This window comes from Leuciscus leuciscus (assembly GCF_965113295.1).
Source record: "Leuciscus leuciscus genome assembly, chromosome: 12".
NCBI lineage: Eukaryota > Metazoa > Chordata > Actinopteri > Cypriniformes > Leuciscidae > Leuciscus > Leuciscus leuciscus.
The window spans coordinates 13,925,914-13,946,988 of NC_138736.1; the positions used below are offsets into that span (position 1 = coordinate 13,925,914).

The 21,075-nt window shown below is 35.6% G+C and overlaps 1 protein-coding gene and 1 long non-coding RNA gene across 3 annotated transcripts in view; one reads left to right on the forward strand and one right to left on the reverse strand.

The window, feature by feature from the left end:
* Positions 1 to 2,035: 2,035 nt before the first annotated feature.
* The window catches only part of dtnbp1b (dystrobrevin binding protein 1b), a 40,059-nt gene continuing 21,019 nt past the window's right edge, over positions 2,036 to 21,075 (forward strand). For both annotated transcript variants that reach the window (XM_082186117.1, XM_082186118.1), the window contains exon 1: positions 2,036 to 2,285. In XM_082186117.1, coding sequence (XP_082042243.1) covers positions 2,243 to 2,285 — 43 coding nt within the window. In that variant the 5' untranslated portion in view covers positions 2,036 to 2,242. The remainder of the gene's footprint in view (positions 2,286 to 21,075) is intronic.
* On the reverse strand, positions 13,885 to 15,520 carry LOC309510317. The gene is made up of 3 exons (XR_014210308.1): positions 15,303 to 15,520; positions 14,199 to 14,408; positions 13,885 to 14,063 (listed from the first exon to the last, which is right to left on the reverse strand). It is a non-coding gene; the product is annotated as an uncharacterized lncRNA (long non-coding RNA).

The following is a 21,075-nucleotide window of genomic DNA, read 5'->3' on the forward strand; positions in this document are numbered from 1 at the left end:
TGTTTAGTTTTCACATCAATATGCTGTAAACCGATCTGTTATAGGTACGTTATACTGCCCTCCACAGTCACAGTGTCAGTGCAATGCCAGTCACAAAAAGTTCAATTTTGACTGTGCTCTCTGCAGATGTTCATTTACTTTTTTTGTATAAGCTGTTTTTGATTGTGGTATACAGCAAACATTTCAAGTCATAACTCTTTATTATTTAGTTGTGTATAAAAGTGGCTTTGTATGTTACTAATTATTGAGAATATGCTGAAGTTTGTTAGTATGCTGCTAGTACAGGTACACATTTATTTTCCTTTTGGTTCTTTGGTTGGGACATATGCTGGCAAATGTAACCTTACAGTTGACTTGCCAAATCACTTCCATTTGTTTTTATTAATAAAATTAATATAGGAAGTGTTGTATGTCCCAGGAATCACTCGGCGACAGCCACATATGAACGCAATGATTTTTATTAACAGAGCTCTAGTTGCCAACACCACATATCCAGTATAACAACTCATGTGTATATTCTTAGTGCATGCGCACTGAGTGGGGAGGACATTCTTAAAGAGCCCAACACTTTTAAAGTAACATGTTAGAATATACAAATTATATTGTACTTCTGTACAGATCATTTATCACAATGATCTACAGGAAGTATTGGAAGTAAATTATTTATGGGTCATCATAAATTCTTTGCTTTAAAAGTACCATGTAGTCAAAAAAAAAGAAAAGAAAAAGAAAGATGCATCGATAATCGTCACCCTCTGAATCGTAATCGAATCGAATCGTGAGGTGCCTAGAGATTCCCACCCCTAATACATTGACAGGCAGGTAGAACTTCATATCATTGCATTCGGATCGAATGCAAAGATTGGATGAACATTTTATGGTCCTACGCCTTATACAGACGTTATATGTATATGAATACATTTAGATCACTTAACTCAGTGATTGCTATCAGGATGTGAAGAGACTTTCAACCAGCATAACAAAAAATGTTTCTGCAACAAATCGCCTAGCATGCCTTTAACTTAAACTAATTACTTACCACTTATTATAAAACTAATTAAAACCATTTTTCATTACTTGAAATAAAATAGATGGTAATTGAAATAAAATCAAATATAACAAACTTGGTAACACTTTACAATTTGTTATTATTAGTTAACTACATTAAATAAATACTTCCATTTAAAAAAAAATACTTCTAGCATTGATTAATCTTAGTTATAGCTATTCTAAGTTTAACATTTACTAATACATTATTAAAATCTAAAAATATATCTGTTAATATAACAATGAACGTTAACAACGATTAATAAATACTGTAACAAATGTATTGCTCATTGTTATTTAATATTAGCTAATGCATAAACTAACACAATAAATTATATATCACAACTGAAGTGCACAGTAGCATTTCATTTTTGAAGAGTTTAGTTGCTGCATCTGTAACTTTGATGGAGAAGCACCATTCAATCTTACATGTGTAGCATGTTATTTTTCATGTTAGAGTATGTTATGGTATTATTATTATCAGATTTAAACACATTCTCTAGAATGTTACCATAGTAAATAATAAATGCAGATTTTTACACGTTCTAAATTAATTGTGAGTGTTCGCGGGTGTTTGCCTGAGCATTGCTATGTGGTTGCTTACTGGCCCAAGTAAAAAGGTTCTACAGCCAAGTGAATTGAACAATGCTACTTTCTAGTTGAAATGCTACTTTATAGAAGATTTTCTACTCACTAGCCAGTGGCAGGTGGTATTAGTCATTCTTAGTCTACAGACATTTGATTGGAGATTGTAAATATTTTTGGTTTATTTTCTGTTTCTGTACTCTGCACAACAGAACTTGTACTCTGTACAATCTCACTGTTTCTTTTTATCTTCTGTGTTTATCTACTTCTGCTATTCATGATTTCCATGCTCTATTAATGCAGTCTCTTTTTTCTCTCTTTGAGTGGTTCCCCTCCTGAGATGCTGAGTGGTACATTCCTATCTACTACTCACTGCTGCTCTGCCTCTCAGTCCATCAGACAGCCGAGCGCTCGCTGTACGCTGCACTGCTATACAGCATCACTGGCCGTACATAAGTGTGTGTGTGTGTGTCTAACCCTCCAGTGCTGCTCGTCTAGACGTTCAGGATGTGTGGCAGGTGGCTTGTGCTATAAACAAACAACAACACCCCCTGCCCACTCCGGCTCTCCCACAGTAAGACTCCTGGTCAGACTCAACAGTGGCTCTGGGATGGCTTCCCCAGGATCCGCCAGTGGCAGCAAGAGAAATTCCTGTAAGTGGCATCTCTCTTTCTTTCATTGCTGATGGTTTTTCTGACCCGCAGTGCTTCAGACTCCGCATGGGTTGTTTATATATGTGCATGCTGGAACAGTGCAGCTGTTGATCAGGATCTCAGATACCAGTTGTTTACTGGACTTGGCATATTTTGGTTGAGTGCTATAATGTCTCATTATTTCTGATGTTTATTCATCACTAAATGGCTTTGTAATAAGTTTAAAGAAAGAAATAGAGAGATAGATCTTTTAGCAAAAATGAGTTTTAGCTCAATATCAGAGGTTCTTCGCAATTGTTTTGGGCTTCAGGATCCAGATTTTACACTGGACTTCAGGTGGGGTCATTTTGTCTATGATGGAAAAGTAAACAAATGTGTCCTTAAAATCAAACATTTAAATTTAATCACATTACCATGAACTACAATATGCAAAATAATTGTTTTTTATTATTTGCAAATTATTGTGCCTCTTGAATTTCGATGCTTTCCCGCTTTAAGCAGCAGAACACTCTAGTTTGCAAAAACTGTGTTTATCCGCATAAATGTATAATGAACCCCGTCCATTTTGTCATCTGCTCAATTTGACTAGCTTCTACCAAATACAGATTTATTTGCAACAAAGTTCAACAGAATTTGATTGGACGCACAGCCTTTGGCATCACAAAAGGTGTTGCTGACTGCTTTAACGCAACAATGACTTTAAAAATAAATGGATGTTTTCTCCATCTTTAAATGTTGATTAACCTATTTATCTACTTATGCTAACAATGCATGCTTATACAGTTGGTACTCAACCAGAATAATACTTTTACCGCCGCCTGTTTGCATTTTTTATTAGCATTTAATATTGTTTGTATGTTTCACCAGTTGAGAAGCTCTGCTCTTAAGCACTGTTGCTGCCATTTCCAAGCTGCAGTTTTATAGCTTTGTCCAGTGCTATTTTTCCACAAGAAAAACTTTAGTTAATATTTCATTGGGTTTGAAGATATTGGTGCAGCAGCGAGTGGAATAATAGCAGCATGTATGAGTCAGTGTGAAAGCTGTGTGATGGAGAATCCTCAGGGGACGAACTTGAGTACTGAGTATTGATGGAGCTTAGAGGCACACTGATATCGCACACACATGCATAAACAAAACCTCGCATCTCTATGTGCCATTTTTCTAGTGCCTTTGAGTCTGTTTGGCTTTTCATGTTGATTATTACTGCAGGAGAGCTCTCGAAGTCTCGTTATTATGACGACCCCACCCATCCCCCTGTCCGTCTCTCCTCCTCAGGATGTGATTTACAGTAAAGGTTCTCTCAGACCCTGGAAACCTCATCCCAGAATAACATTAATTACTAAACCAACCAGCTTTCAATGACCCTCAATGCATTTAGGTTTCAAATCAGCATCAGATGTGATTGTTATTTTGTCTCTTCAGTGTTTTGACACAAAGTGGTTTAAATAAGGCCATTCATTTAATCTATTCATTTGGATTCTTAAAGGGATAGTTACCAAAATTTTTTTTTTTACTTATGTTGCTTCGAACCTGTATGACTTTCTTTCTTCCATGGAACAAGATGATCGTCTTGTGCATATCTACACAGAAAAACTATTAAAGGGGTCGTTGATTATGATTTCACTTTTCTAACTTTAGTTAGTGTGTAATGTTGCTGTTTGAGCAACAACATCTGCAAAGTTACAACGCTCAAAGTTCAAAGCAAAGGGAGATATTTTCTTTCAAAGAAATTGCTTTTTAAGGACTACAACAAACGGCTGGTAAGGACTATAAGCTTCCTCTTGGTATAGTGACATCACAAACCCTAAAATGTACATAAACCCCGCCCCTGGGAACACGATTTATAGATTATAGCAGAATATGCTAATTAATGACTAGAGGATAACTACACATAAGCTACATAAATTCATCAACTAACCATTGCATTCTACATGTTGTCACTTCTTGAGTCTCTCCATCATTGTCTGACTCCGGTTTGAACATAAAAGGCTAAACGTTTTTTGAAATTTTCAGTGCATGTCTGTGTGAGGTAAAAGGACATAAGCTGTTGAAGCTCCGCCCTCTGTGCGATGGTAGCAACAGCCCATTTGCATTTAAAGGGACAGACACAAAAACGGTGCGTTTTTGCTCACCCTCAAAAAGTGACAATTTTAACATGCTATATAAAAATATCTGTGGGGTATTTTGAGTTAAGACTTCACATACACACTCTGGGGACATCAAAGACTTATTTTACATCTTGTGAAAAGGGCATTATTTCACCCCTTTAAAAAAAGCTTACTGTAAACAGCGTACAGTAATCATGTCATCTCATAAGAACTTTATGAATGGCCCAAAGTAGACTTTTTACTCCATCGCGTTCTGACCTTGTAAGTAATCATACCGCAATATTCATTCTGCGTTCACACAGAGCACATTACCGGTAATTTACTGGTAATGGTTTTTTTTGGGGGGGAAAAGGTCCTGTTCACACATGATTTCTTACCGGTTATTTACCTGTAATTTACCAGTAAAGACTGTATGTGTGAAAGGGGCTAATCAATGATGAGTCACAAGACGGGAATCAACTGAGAACCAACTCCAATTCATTTTCCCATTTTTAATGAGACCTATTAACGCTTTTTATATTTCAACTTTCTTTAGTCTGTAATGTTGCTGGTTGAGCATGAATAAGGTTGGCAAAGTTACAAAGCACAAAGTCACTCTAAAAGGGAGTTATTCTCTATATCAGTAAGCACTGTTTCTGAACACCCTGAAATGTCTCAATTATCTTGAATTTGCTTCCTTTCATTTAAATAATTCACACCCAAGGCATATGCAAAATAAAGTGGCGATACCAGGCAAGGTTATTATAGTTTTGCTTTTTTAAATTAGTTTTTATTTTAATGTCGTTTTCAGTTTTGCTTTAAATTTCTGTTTAGTTTTAGTTAGTTTTATTAATGGTTTTGTTAGTTTTAGTTTAGTTTTTATTTTGCAAACACATTTCTATTTAGTTTTTATTTTATTTAGTTTGAGTTTTAGTTTTAGTAATTATAGTTTAGCAGAGCAAACAGAACACTTCCAGTGTAGACCAAAGCGAGACGCTTAATTTCAGCAAAGTTTAATGTTTGCCCAGATTACAGTTAGCTCTTGTGCAGATATCTTAATAATAAAAATAAAATAATGGTTTGAGATTGAACAAAGCTCCAAATAAATGGAACTTAAAAGTATACAAGAAAAAACTATGAAACAGACAAACTAATTCATATTAAAGATGAAATCTTAAACATACCTAGTTTACTTTTTTCAGCTGTAAATGTAGCAGAGTGACCACTGGTACATAAAACAAAGCAAAAAAAACAACTCAATTCATCAGACTATAGCCAACACAACCTGCTGTGAAGCCAGTGTGATTGAAAGGGTGTATTCACACCTGCCTTGTTTGGTTCGATTGAATCGAACTCAAGATCGTTTTCCCCCTTGTTGCGAATCTTTTGGGCAGGTGTGAATACAGCAATCGCACTCGGTGAAGAGGTGGTCTCGGTACGGTTCCAAACAAACTCTGGTACGGTTCGTTTAAGGTGTGAACATAAACCGACCCAAACGGACATTTTGGCATAATGGTGTGTGTCATTGTTCGTTCAAGCACGAAAGAGAATTCGATTCCGGCGCGTTGTCTGTGCACACAATATTTTTGCGCGTCTTTCTGCGCGTCGTGTGATAAATAAATACGAAAAGGTTTATTTATTTTTGCTAATTATTATTTTATTTCAGTTAGTTTTTCAGTAACTGTTGTTAGTTTCGTTTAGTTTTAGTTTTTCATTTAGTATGGTTTTTTATTTTTATTTCAGTTTACGAAAATGTTTTTTGTACCAATAGTTTTAGTCTTAGTTTCAGTTTTCGTTTACCAAAATAACCTTGATACCAGGTTTAGTTGCGTTGGTAGTGTGTTGTTGCCATGTCCAAAAGATGCCCCCAACCCCCTCCCGGATCTCATGCGGTTATGGTAAGGGGCGTGACAGTTCTGAAAAGTGCTTAAAGTGGTTGACCAATCACAACACACTTGTCAAGCCAACCAATCAGAGTACACTGCACTTTTCGGAAGGAGGGACTTCATAGTAACAGGAACTAAAAACACAGAGGTGTTCAACCCTAATCCTAGGACCTAAAAAAGCTGTGTCCCAATTCAGAGGCTGCATTCTTTAAAGGAATCAGACTTCAGAGGCTGCATCTTTCCAAGGCCACAAAGGTCAGACCGAGCGTTGTTAGATGGCTTCAACAAAAGCATCTACCACAGATTAAATATTCATAGTTCACAGTATTTCTGTCTTTAAGGTTTGTAAGTTATCATTAAAAATCAATTTCCCTATGGATAAATTGGATTTTTTTATTAACAAAACACTCTATGATGTTTGACTTTATTGACATCAAATCTGTTGTACGACTCATCTTAATGCATCATGTTTGAATGTATGCAAATAAGGACAAAGATGATGAGTGAAATAATAACAGAATTTAAATTCTGAGTGAATGTTTCTTGAAGAGGCTTTAGACGATGCTCAAGTGAGAACTATTGTTGGATAGACCTGTGTTGGATTTACACACAGAACTTTTTGCTGACAGCTAAAACCCGTCTGTCTATAAGATGACGAAGGTGCGGATTAAAAGACTATTGAGCAGAATTCAGCAGAGAGCTGGGCTCTAATCTCACTGTCTTCTAGCTTGTCTCTCCTCTGCTTCATTTAAATTTATGCATGCCAGGTTCACTTGCTTTTACATTAAATATTAATATTGTTTAACTTAGCATGCAACAGAAATGATTGTCTTGTATGGAGTTAATTTGGCAGTGTGCTGTATAGCCTTTGCTCTCTCTATCTCTTTCTTCCTGGCATTGCTCTGTGTTCATACACAGCAATTATTTCATAAGGATGACAGCTGCAGACATGGATTGGATTTTGAGGTGAGTGTGTGTGTTTTGATGTTGAACAAAAGGCAGTGTGGTGAAAGCTTGTTTACCGATGTGTTTTTGACAGTAGCACATATAGAAAAATTAAAATTGCAGGTCAAACTTCTCTTCATGAATAGGATGTATGTGATTGTCTTGTTTATACATTATCTACTATATGAGTATGATTGTAAAGTGACTTAATGCGGATCTGGCTCATATCATTCATCAGTGGGTTGCCAGATAATCTCTGCTGCTTATAATGCTATATAATCAACAAAGCTGTTTATGTTGCAAGCATGCAATACAACCACAACAAAACCAGAACACTCTCGTTATAATAAATAAATAGGGAAGATGTTGCAATTTTTAAAAATTTAATGTAATGCTACTTAGTATAGCTAAACTAGCATATAGTGCAATGCATTACCTAAACAGTAGTATATTACATTTTGGTCACATGCCCTCGTCATTTTGCATGTTTAATGACATAACAGAGAGTAGTCTCCCTACATGGTCTCAAAATACTTTAATATTTGTAAATATTACAAAATATTAGGGTGCGGCACAAGCCATTGAAATAAATGGGTTTCATAGTGGAGCGCATTCTGCGTCCTGTCTGAAAGGGCCTTTAGAGTGTTTCTTGGGTAAAGAAAATACTGTACTTATTCAAACATCCAGTTCTTTATTAACTCTTGCATTGCAAACAAGCAGAAACAGTCCAAAATGTGTGTGGCACTTTATTCAAGATTGATATGGGGTGGAGTTATGAGATTTTACCAACAGTTTGAGGATCTTTGAGGAAATATTTGCAAAACCGACAGACATACATAAATTATGACTGATAGTAGTGATTTATAAAAATAAATAAAAATGAGCGTGAGCGACGTGATACCAGAAAGCTAGAATTCTCCAGTCATAACAAACAAAAATGCAAGCATGCAATGTCGCCAAAGGGGAGGGTGGATGTCTTGGAGGATGTCTTAATGGACTATTACGTTGCCCTTTGTTCTTTACATGAAGGGAGGATAATGTCTTTACAACATCGCTACAGAAGCAATCGTGATGGGAATACAGCGTTCAGTGTCATGCTGCATTACACAAGCACAGTAAACAGTCTGGGGAGGTTGGCACAGCAGCGCGCTCGCAGTCGGAGAGCACCTGGTTAAACAGGTGCTTGTACGGAAGCAAACAGGCCTGTACTGCTCAAACTACTTAACCTCCGTGTGAGCAGTGAAGTGTGCTGACGGTTTCCGGAGGTTAAAGGGGCATGTAAACATTTGGGAATAATGGACATGGATGCTCAGAACGAGAGCTGGAAGTAAAGGAGCAAAAAGAGGGAATGTTTTTTTGATGTAGAATCTGTGCTGCTGCTAATTGGTGGCGGATGTGGCTGAGAGCGCAAAAGGAGGACTCGCTCAGAGGGAATTATTATATGTGTGTGAGTGTGTAGAAGACACACATGGATGTCTAGATATAATAGTTGAACTGGGACTGACCCATATTCTATATGCAGCTTTATATGGGGATAAAATGGAACAGTAGTGTTACTTGGGAATGAAGATGCTGTGCTGATTTACATTTTTCTTGGAGTGATTAAATGATATGAGCTATTGGTGTTAGAAACATTTTTATTTTGGTGTTAGCAACACACATTTTTAATTTTTTTATTTGAACTGAATAGACAAATCGCATGTGGAAATTTTGTTTTTGTGTCAAACATTCGTCTTTATGTGATCAGGTCTTTAGCCTATAATCAAATTGAGTCAAGATTAATGATACAAAATAAATACTGTTATTTATTTATTTATGTATGCTTTTTAATAAAAATATATATTTTATTGTTGTTTATCATTAATACTTTTAAGTTTGTATTACTACTACTATTGATAGTATTTCTAATATTGTTATTTTTTATAAGAATTTTAAGAAGATAAAACTGTACTTCATTGTCAAAAAATACCAGTAGAAATAAAGTAGAAATTAATCATTAAGGTAGCAATTGTACGTTACCAACCATTTTCTTTAAATTAAAGTGCCATGTAATACCATTGTACTTGTATAGGGTAATTATTCAGTACCATGCTCTGAAATCATCACTGTCCCACGGACTGCTACAGTGTTGCCAGAGATGCCGGTGTAAAACGGATTTGAGTAATTAGCATATACAGCACTATACAAATGTGTTTTTGAATAGCCATGAATTCGTGTTTTTGATTTTTCGAAATGAAATGGAAATGAAATATGGTAGATAATTAGCTAGCTTATGCCGTGTTGTTGGACTAAATCTGTTTTTCAGTTCTGCTATCAAACAGGTCCAGACGTGATTAACTTGCTTGCCGGGATAATGCAAATAAACACATGAGCAAATCTATCATTCTGAATGACATTTCACACTAATAGTGTTTTCTCCCCTTAAACTTTTGATGAACAAACCACTGTGCACAGTCCCCATCTGGGACTGTCTAGAAATGATTTATTCCAAGTGATCTGAAGTTAGGTAAAAAACCTGAAGTGTATGAAGGTGTATAGTGCAAATAATGTTCCCCCCCAAATCAAGTTGCCCTCAGAACTGTGATTCGATTCAAGTCCAAACCTCTGGTTCCCAGTGCAGGCAGATGAGATGAGACTAAGCCAGAGCCCTGGGACCTCAAAGAGGTTCAAAGGAGAGACAATTCTAAGATGAGACGATTCAATCTATGCTGAAGACGTCACCCTGCTAGTATCTTTATTAAGGCTTTTTTTCTGTTCTCACTTATTCTGCATGTTTGAAATGTGAGAGACCTAAATGGATTATTGTTTATTGAAAATTCTGTCATCATTTACTCATCCTCATGAAGATATTATGAAAAATGTTTTGGCTCCCATTGACCTTTATACTGTATATACAATGGAAGTCAATGGGAGCCAAAACCATTCTTCATAATATCTTCTTTTGTGTTCCACAGAAGAAAGAAAGTCATACAGGTTTGGAACAATGTGAGGATGAGTAAACGATGACAGAATTAAACTTCATGCTGATACTTAAAGACTTTTCTTAATTTATAAGAACTGATAATTAACTCAATTGTTAACATGCTTCAAGCATCTACTATGAAAAGTATTAGACATAAAACATGAAGAAATGCAATGCATTTTTACACACTATGATTGTCTGATTAGTGTACACACTGCAGATATACAGTGTTACAAAATGTTTTTAATTTTTTCAGAAAATAACTAAAAGTGGTACAAAAAAACTTAATTGGTTAACTGTACATTACTGTATCATATATGGTGAAGAACTGTAAATGGCTTAACACTGTGATATATGTAATATTACTGTAGAATACTGTCAAATTTATGGGCTTTGCAAGTAAAAACTATACATTTCCTTATAATTTAAAATAAAATAAAAACAATAAAATGTCATTCCCATGGTGGTTATCAGTATATTTTAAGGTAAAAAGCAGATTTTGGTACCACGATGGTTTTAAGTTTTATTTAGAATATACAGGCAACAATATGCCATCCTGTAATACCTGACAAATTGCCATTATATTTTCTGGTAACCACAGCTGTCATGTTTTATTGTGTACAATAAACTCCCCAGTTGTCAAATGGACTTCAACAGCTACTTTGTAATATGACCTAGTTGAAGCTTCAATAATGTTTGTTTACTGGGTTTTGATTAAGCCAGAGCAACACCAAACACATTTGAAAGGAATGTAATAGGTTTATAATTACTATTGTTTTATAATATTGCACTTGGGCCTCTGGGACCTCAAACAGAAAGGAAGCCAATCTTAACCGGATGAATGTCTCATCTCAAGTCTGATGACGGATATTCCTAACTGATATGTCCAACTACTGACCATAAATGCATCCTATGGGGGTTATGTGCAACAAGCTTTCCTATTCTGAAAAACAAGTCGCATTGCTTCAAGTTCAGGTCTTTTGTATGAGCGTCGATAAAATTAGAGCCATTTTACCTTCAAAGCAGCGAGCAAAGATGAGCATAACCGATGTCTATCGCAGATTGATGTCTAAAAGTTTTTTAATTTTGTATTATTATTATTCTCACTAACATTATTTATATATATATATATACACACACACACACACACACACACACACACACACACACACACACACACACACACACACACACACACACACACACACACACACACACACACACACACACACACACACACACACACACACACACACACACACACACACACACACACACACACACACACAGGGAGGGAGACTGGGAAAGCAAGCTGCCAGCCTGTAGTAAACAGCCTTTTAAGCAAATTAGATGTGTTGTTTGAGTTGGACTCTCAGCAGATGAGAGCAGGATTAGTGTCCCTTCTGCAGGTTATTCACAGAGAGTTCACACACACGCACGCACGCACGCACGCACGCACACGCACACGCACACCCTAAACCTACCAATCGCAGAAAACTTATGCATAATAGATTTTAAAAAAACAAAAATGCCCCCACAAGGTCAAAATTGACTGGTATTACCATCTTTGTGGTGACATTTGGTCCCCTTAACGTAGGGAATACGTTCGTAGGGAAAAATTCTCAATATTATCTCAAATAATTTTTACTGTATTTAACTATTAGCAAAAGAGACTTCTTTCAAAAACATTAATCTTTAATTATTTCATTTTTGACCGGTATGTACATACATGCAGTTCCCCCCCCCCCTCCCCTATTGTACAGTGTCTGTCTCTCTTTGCGGTTGAAGAGAGTGCTTTTACAGTTTCAGCAGTCTATAAAGTGTAACGTACTATCAGTAAAGCAGCTCTGCAGGATTATAATTTATTGTCCTGTAAAAATGAAATAAGAGGTAGAAGTTCCTTTACAGTGTGTGTGTGTGTGTGTGTATGTGTGTGTGTGTGTGTGTGTGTGTGTGTGTGTGAGAGAGAGAGAGCTGTGATAGCACCTTAGCCCATTCAACCCACTTCATACAGAACACAAAGACTTTGACAGCCAGAGGGAACATCTAGCGTATTGTAAAGGGCCACAATAAAAGGTAACATCAATAAAGGGGGATGGTAAAACTGCTGAGCCATGCTTTTCACAGTCAGTAGATGAGCTACAATGTCCCTCTGGCCTAAAAAAACACACTCTACTTAACTGTATCAATGTCTTTTAATAATTTAAGTATAGCTAACACTTAGGCACAGTGCTCTAACTCCTGTCTGAGAGAAAGAGAGGAACATTAAGGCTCTAGACAGGGGTATTCAATAAAAGTTCCAAGAGGTCCAGTCTTTATATTTCCTGTCTGGACAACACTTTTTTGGAACAGTTATACATTTCCATGGGGGCAACCATAAATAAAAAATCATAAACACTCAAAATAGTCATAAAAGATAAGAATCTTGACAAAAAGGCGCCACGCGTCAACTTGTTACAAACCTGGCTTAGTCAAACAGTCGTAGTCATCTGTATGACAGATACAAATAATTGTATTTGCTGCATGCTCGTTTTTCTACAGCGTTTTCACAAAAGTATAAATTTTGCTGCTCACCTCGAATGGGCTTGAGTGAAGTGCGTTTGGCTCTAGATAAAACTATTAGTTGTTGTAGCAGCGAAAGATCATTACCGTAGTGGCGAAAGATCATTACCGTAGTGGCGAAAGATCATTACCGTAAATGATCCTGAGCGCTTGTGTTGTGAACCGCTCTGTTGTTTTGTCGCGATGCTCATGTTAAACTGTAGAAATGGTAAAATGGCACGGTTAAAATACCACTGCTCTAGAATATAGAAATGACCGGGGAGCCATACACAGTATTTGATCAGTTAAAAACTGTTACTTAGATTCAACTCAAAAAAATTAAGGCAACATTTTCCAACTACTTTTTGCAAGTTTAGTGAACTAACTGATATTTTGAGTAAGGACAACTTAATAATGTGCATTTCAATGTATGCAAAAATATTAAGTAGCATTTTCAGAAAAAGCCAATAAATTGAGTACAATCAATGTAAAACATATCAGCATATTATACACATTAGACTTAATTAAAATAGGTAACATTTAAATGAAAAAATACTAGTTAATGTCTTCTGATTTATTAATTTTGACCATTTCTTTGTTTTGGAACGGCTTCAAATAATTAGGTGCTACTATGTCAATTTCCAACATTTATTAAATCATTGCAGCTTATAAACTGCTGGTTAGTAAAACACATTTACAGTACAGTGTGTACATAATATTGAAACATTTTAACACTTATATTACAGTTCACAAGCATGATCATCTCCTCAACTTAAAAAGTACAGCTTAGCATAATACCTTTACAGCGTGTGTAAATATTTTTAAACATCTTTAGTTAAACATCTCACTGATCCCACTAACTGACCAGTTTTTAAAGTGCAGCTTCACAGCAGGGCTATTTTGTGTGTATAAAATATAAACTTTTTTCACACCAGAAAGTATGACCTGCAGCATAGTATAAAACATGACAAGGACAAACCATTATGACATCCTGAAAAATTCAATGTTAACAGACAAAGAAAACAGCTGTTTACAAGTGCAGAGTGACAGTCATGTCTGAGTGCCTAGGCAAGGAGCTTGTTTTTCAGAGTCATGAACTTGGGGCTTGGTTTTGGGCACAGTGTGTCAAGTCCCATGAAAAGTCTTTGAAACACCTCAATTGTTTTTGAAACCTTGGATGGATACTCGAGATTAAGTGCATATGTCAACCCAAGCAGCATGCTTTGGCCAGATTTCCAAGATTGGTAAGGACTGGTATTCCCTCAATGATGATTCCTACTGCATCTGGCTCACGGCAGACATAGATGCTCATATCCTTCTTTTTCAGGTCCTCATGAACAGTGGTCTCTACAGCCCCCTTTGAGATAAAAATGAACTATTTAAGACAAACAATCTCATTTGTTGATGGAAAACAAATATGTGTTCAAAAAAAATCCTCTTCATTGTAAAATCCAGGGTTTTGACACAAAATGCAGGTAAATGAAAGACTTACTTGTGGTGAATTAAGGGATTTAGCTTCTGGGTGGTATCTTGAGAGGCGAGAGTGGAAGGTACTCCAGGATTTAAAAGAACATGGGCAATCTATATGAATACAAGGCAAGGCATGGCCGTGTCCAAAGGTCCCCTGATGCAGTATACAATGCTTTAAAATGTCACTCTTTCCTTGTACCACAGTGCTGCACAATTTACAGGGCCATCCCATCTGGGGAGAGAAAAAAAAAGTTAGTTAGCCTTTTGAATACAAGTGTGATGAAAGCCCTTTAAAAAATACACTTAAAATACAAGTGAAGATTATCCTGCTGAACAAAACAAGAATGATTAACTTTAGTTCCTCGCAGAACTTATCTTAGAAAATAATCTGAAACCTCGTGTAAAAACCCCACTGAATTTTTGTAATGATATCATCATACAGCACCTACAGGCATAACTAATTACAATATTGGGAGGAGGGATGTTAATACAAATAAATTAGTCAAAAAAAAATATTTTCACTTAAACAAATGGTTTTAAAATGCATTAACAAAATATAAATATATCAAGAGGCAGGAGTTAGACATCTGCACCCAATAATTACAGAGCAATAGAAATATGAAATTTGGGTTATGAGTTAGGCCTATGCATAGAGTACATTGTGAGCGTACACATTTGTGAAAGATGAACTGCCGTATATTTGCCTTAACTATGCTTTACCATAATTAAACAGCTTTGGACTAATTGATAATCACTCAGCTAACGTTAAGTTAGCTGTGGCTTCGTGTGTGTCTGTAACTTACGTCCACTCCTAAACTATGTCGAAGCAACGACAATGTTTTTGAAGTTAGAAACACCTCTGAAACATTAAACTATCACACAAAGACAACATAACTTATACATTGCACACACATGTAGATTTATACAGTATGTGGCTCAAGTTAACGAGCTGTTTGAGATAGAGCCTATTTTTTACAGTCTATGGATAGAGCACATTCAAATTTGGCGGGTCGCAAAAGTTTGTAAGAAACAGAGCTAACGTAACGTTATGCTTTTGCAGATTGCACAACACAAACACGTTAATTAGGGTAAAATCAAACTTTTAAAAATACAAAGAGTTACTTACATGGGGTACGTGAAGTATAAATTATCCGGCTCCGTGGAAAACCCTGGTCGAATAAACTCCTGGAACAGACGAGAGTGAACAATTTGCCCGGGCTTGTTCTTCCGTTGCTGCGGGTGGGCGGGTCGTGTCTTTTTACGTCTGGTATAAACTTTTAAAATGAGTTTTGTAAAATCAATTTATGGTGAAGTCCAATGAAATTAATTTTATTATAGAAAATATTAAGTTACGGAAATATTCACACTTTTTACTTATTGATAACTCAAAAAAACAAAGAAAGAAAAATAAATTAATTTATTGGAATAAATATAGTTTTTAAAATGAAGTCATATGGACGATAGCACTGAACGACTTTTTACAGTGTTTGTGTATTTTTGCAACAGTAACAAAAATGTTTCCAAACAAAGCTACAGGAGAATTAACCTATAGCAAAAATCTCTGAGTAACACACAGTAGTTGCATTCATGAATGAATAATTGTTTTTAAACAAATCGGTTGAATGAATGATTCAGTGACTTTCTCATAAAGTCGATAGCTGCATCCTGAATTGCATACTGAGTAGGAACCACATTTGAATAAGAACTTATTTCACGACTGTTAAAAACGTATGTACAATACACTATGAATGTGTGTAATATGAATGAAATCCAGATGTACAACATCTAACATCAGGTCATTGTCATGTGATCTACTTCAATTCCGTTGATTTCCTGCCATTCACAACTTCTCTCGCATGGCCTCATGGGATAGTAAAATGTCCATTAGATGCACCGTTCAGAATGTCACCTGAAGTAGTAGGTCATCTGGCTATTTGCTTACTGTTTTCTGGATACTGTGAATTTGGACTTTGATACTACTCTTTTCACATACATAGCAGGGAAATATGCACGTTTGAATGCCTCCCACTTGTTTAGACTTCACTTGTTGCTACCTATTTGTTAAATGATGTAACCTTCAGAAAGTAATCCACCAGAGATTGGCAGCCTTTCTGAACATGCAAACAGCAAGTGGAGTTATACAAACAGTGAAATCTCCCTGTGGTGAATAGATTTTAAATTATTATTGTGAATCTTTTTCTTGTCCAATTTATGAGCTTTTTAGTCAGTTTGGAGCCCTAATAATTCCAACTATTTTCTACTAATTTCAAATCCAGAGATGTTCAAGTGATGTCTCAGGATGTTTCATAACAGTAACAGCATACTACAGTCGTACTTGCATTTTGATGTGCTGCACTATTTACTTTCTTCCTGTCACTGATCTGAAGGGATTATGGGTTCAGTTAGTAATGCCTCTCCTATTAGAGGCCACTCAAAATGGTTTATGCAACACTTCTACCTCAATGTTGTTGTGGCCCCTCCGGATGCTACAAAACCCTTCAGACCAATGGCAAATCCAAACTGACACCCGAGTCGCCAACATCTCCCTGAGCCTGTCATTCTCAAAGACACGCTTGTATTTTCATTTCTGACATGCTCTCCTGTCAGCCATCCCACTAACACTACGGCTAATGGAACGAGACTGAAGCACATCTGCAAAAGGACAGGAAGAAGCCCTTTTCCAGATTAAATCAATGCTTATGATGTATATACTGAATTACTCCATAATAAAGTATAAGTCTGCTTCAAGGTCCTTTTGATTTACTTGTAAGCTTAGCAATTTTGTGATTTGTACAAAACCTCATTGTTTCGTTTTATTTTTATTAATATATATATTTTTTCATTCAGGCTGTTTTTCATCTATATTTTTCATCTGAAAGTAAAAGGCTATGCAAGTAAAATGAATATTTTCTGAAACATTTCAGAGGAATGTTGATGTGTTTTTGATGTTGTTTTGTTAGAAAAAGAATATGGAGTTATGACTGTTTTATGAGCTTATGTTCCCCCGGGTCCAAACCAGTGCAACAGGTGTGTACAGTTTTTATTTTATTTTATGTATTACAGGGGTTAAAAAAGTGTAAGCAAGAAAACCACATTGTGGTTTCTTTTCCAAGTAAACTCATTGTAATGTATCATTCTTTTATTAAAACATTCCATTAGCATAGTTTCTGCCTAAAATCATAAATCAATATGGTATCTATTTAAAAACAAGAAGCGTTTATAATCTTAATTTCATGTTAGTGTCTTTGATTTATTATAATTATTTTATTTTTTATTTTGTTAACGTTTCTTATCTGAAACAAGTCAGTTTTTTTTTTTAAATGAACCTTTATTCAGACAATAATAATGTTACATAATTAAAGACATTAATAATGCCACAAAATATTTATATTTAAAATACATTTTCTCATTCACATCTTTCCATTCCTCAAAGAATCCTGAAAAGTCCTTCTATCTTCTAGGTCACAGGACACATCTATTATCTGCTGTAATAGCAGCATCTGTGTGCTGATGTCAGACAATGACACCCTCCGGTGTGTGTCAAAGGAGTCACATCTTCTGTTGTGGATGAGGAGGTCTGAGGTCACTATTGAATGCACTTCGCAGTGAATGTCAACTTATGATCTTGAGAGAAATGAACATAGCACTGTGAGAATTTATTTGACCTGTATGAGCTGAAATGGGATTGTAAATCAAAATTCTGACAACAGCGTTGGAAGACTTCTGTTTCAGAGGTCTATTCGGAGATCCACTACTTCTTTCTTTGCATTGCATCATAGGTTTGACTCTCATTCAGCCTGACGTACAACTCTTCCACTCGTGCGCACAAATACATTTCCTTCTTTATCTAGGCCGCCTCATTAATAAGGCAGCTATACATAATAGGTTCAAATGGCCAACACTGGACTTTAATTAACATTTTACATCACTGGTCATTCTCATTCTTTTCCTCATTGTTTTCCTCATTGTTTCCATTTCGATGGCAGTTTTTTTTAACTGAGTGAGCAGTTTAATGGATTCCTGCAGGGTGTTTCATGTGTTATTTGTGAGGAGTGTGTTAAGGCACTGGAGTTTATAGATATAATGAATAGTGGCATTTTCAGTGGGGAGGAATTCTGTGTATTCTCATTCTTTAGAGAACAACGGCCTGGGGAATCAAAGCCTTTTCATGTACACACTGATGCTGCAACGCTATCTCACGACCAATTCGTACGAGTGATAAAAAGTGGCAAATTCGTACGACCTCACTCGTACGAATTTGTACGATTTGTCTAAACCCACGTGATGGGTAGGTTTAGGGGCGGGGTCAGGGGTAGGTCATTCGTATGAATTCATACGAATTGGGCAATTCGTAAAATATGTACGATTTAGCAAAAATTGTACTAATTCGTACGAGTGAGGATGTAAGAATTCGTACGATTTAGCCACCTCATAGAATTCGTACGAATTGCCGTGAGATCAGGCTGGATGTTCATATTGAAAACCCTGCATAATTCACTTTTTACAGGAGTAGTTCACCCAAAAATCTAAATTATATCATCGTTTATTGATTAAATAAAATTATCATCATGATTATCATCGAACATTGTTGTCTGATTGATAGTTTAAACCGTTTTTTAGTTAGTAAGTAAAAGTCTTTTTAGTATAACTGAAAAGTCCCATAAGATTAACTTTTATATTGTTATTAATATTTCAAGATGAACACTTACTGAATTGAAGCAACTTAGGTTTACTTGGGTAAAATAAGGGTTAATCAACCTTGAGTCGTTGCTAATCATCCACAAAAACGGTCCCTTTTATTTTAGGGGGTGTTTCCCTATACTAGCCCTGCTGTTTTATGGTTGAAAGCATTCTGATATGCTCAGACCTGGAGAGAAGTGACAGAAAGAGGATGTCTGATCAATTTAAGGGAACTCTTTATGTTTAGAGCCTTCTTATCTAATCATTATCTTGTCAGGCTGCCTAGTCCTTTCAGACAGGCTATCATTGCACCGTCAGACTACTTCTGAGACTATTATATCATATTTCAGGGTTAAAGTGGTATTTATAGCTTTATCGATACTAAGACACATGGCAGAATGCAGACAATTGTAATTGATACCCACTATGAGGCATTCGTCTGATTTAGCCAGTGTGCTAGCAGAACTCCCACAAATAGCAGTGTTTACTAATGACGAAATATTTTTATTTATTTATTCCATGTTTGTTAGCTTTGATGCATTGTGTCCTCCTAAAAGTGGACTGTAGAATGTCAATTTATTTAAAATACCTCCAACTATAGCAATTCATGGTTTGGCTGTGTTTTCTGTTGCATTGATAATGGTACACTGTAAAAAAAAAGAATATATATTGTAGCTTCAGTGGTAAAAGACTAAAAAGTATCCAGTAAAAACCTGTCCATTGGTTAATGGTAAGTTCCCTCACAGTATACCATAGAAAAAAAAAAAAAAGAAAAGAAAAAAAAAACCAATATATATATATATATATATATATAATAAGACATTTAATGTAATTTTACAGTAAAATACTGTTAAATGTATATTTTTGGCAGTGAATAAGAACAAGTCATCTTATAATTTACATTGAAAAACCGCAAATTGACATTCACATCTGATGTTTTTTTCATTGAAATAACGGTTTCTTCTTATATATATTTTCTTATCAGTTATGTACATTAAGGCTTTATGTTACATCTTATGTTTAAGTTACCATGATGCTGTTTTGTATGTGTGTGTGTGTCACCGTGCTCCTATATTATTTACCTGACCTTGTTGAAAAGCTACTGCGATTCATCATGTGGCTTTTTCTTTACCATAGTATAGGTTCAAAACAGATTTTAGTACTTTAGTAGAATAGTATTTTAACAGGTTATTTGAAATATCAGGTAATGAAATATAAAAAAAATTACTGCAAATTTAAGTTAAATCCATAAAACCTAAAATGTTGCTACCGCTTTTTTTACAGTGTTATCCACTGCAGTGAAAAAAATCCGCTCATATACAACATTACCATGGACGATGGCAAATGTTCGAACATATCTGTTTGCTGAAAAAAGTGTAAAAAATAGAGAAAAAAAATACACGGTGACTGATAAAACCATTTTCTGTTTTATTGTTTTATTGTGACAACATTTCATCCATATTTTGCTGAACATTACTGTAAACACAGTGTATGAGTATGTATTTGTATAAATGTGCAAATGAAAAATGTGCACAGCAAAAAGGTGTCATCTCATACATTCTTCAGTCATTCGTTACAGTCTTAATTTGCATTGACTCATTTGCTTACGGTGACCTTGATATGTTGGGATTCTTGCAGCTTCCTCTAACAATCACCCTGGGAAATGTGTGGGGATGGCACATATTTAACATAACACCATTTTACCTTTATCAAAGGGAAAAAGACACCTACAAGCCCATTCAGTCAAATCAAATCAACATAAGATGTTCAAATCTAAAGGGGTTAGAAAACACGACCCTAAGGAACACACTTACATAAATGCTTGACTCTATTTTCGTCCTAGTGTCTTCCACCCCCTTCATTCTCTTTCTCATGCTTGTGGCCAAAGGCTTTTAATGCATAAGTGTGGCCTTTATTCAGGAGCTATGGTTTCGGGTCATAGCACAAGAAAACTACACATTTTTGCTAGCCTTGAAAAGAGAAAGAAAGAAGGAAAGAAAAACAAACAGAGACACATTTAGACATTATATAATAGTTACCAATAGAGTACAACAGTGACCACAAACTGTTTCAGTAGCAAGCATCTTTTTTCATAGAAATTAGAAATGTCCACAAAAAATGTCAGTGAAGACTATTTATATACACATGCATTACATTGCATAGAAATATTTATCTCTTATGGGGAATGTAGTTATACACACATGCAATTTTATACATTT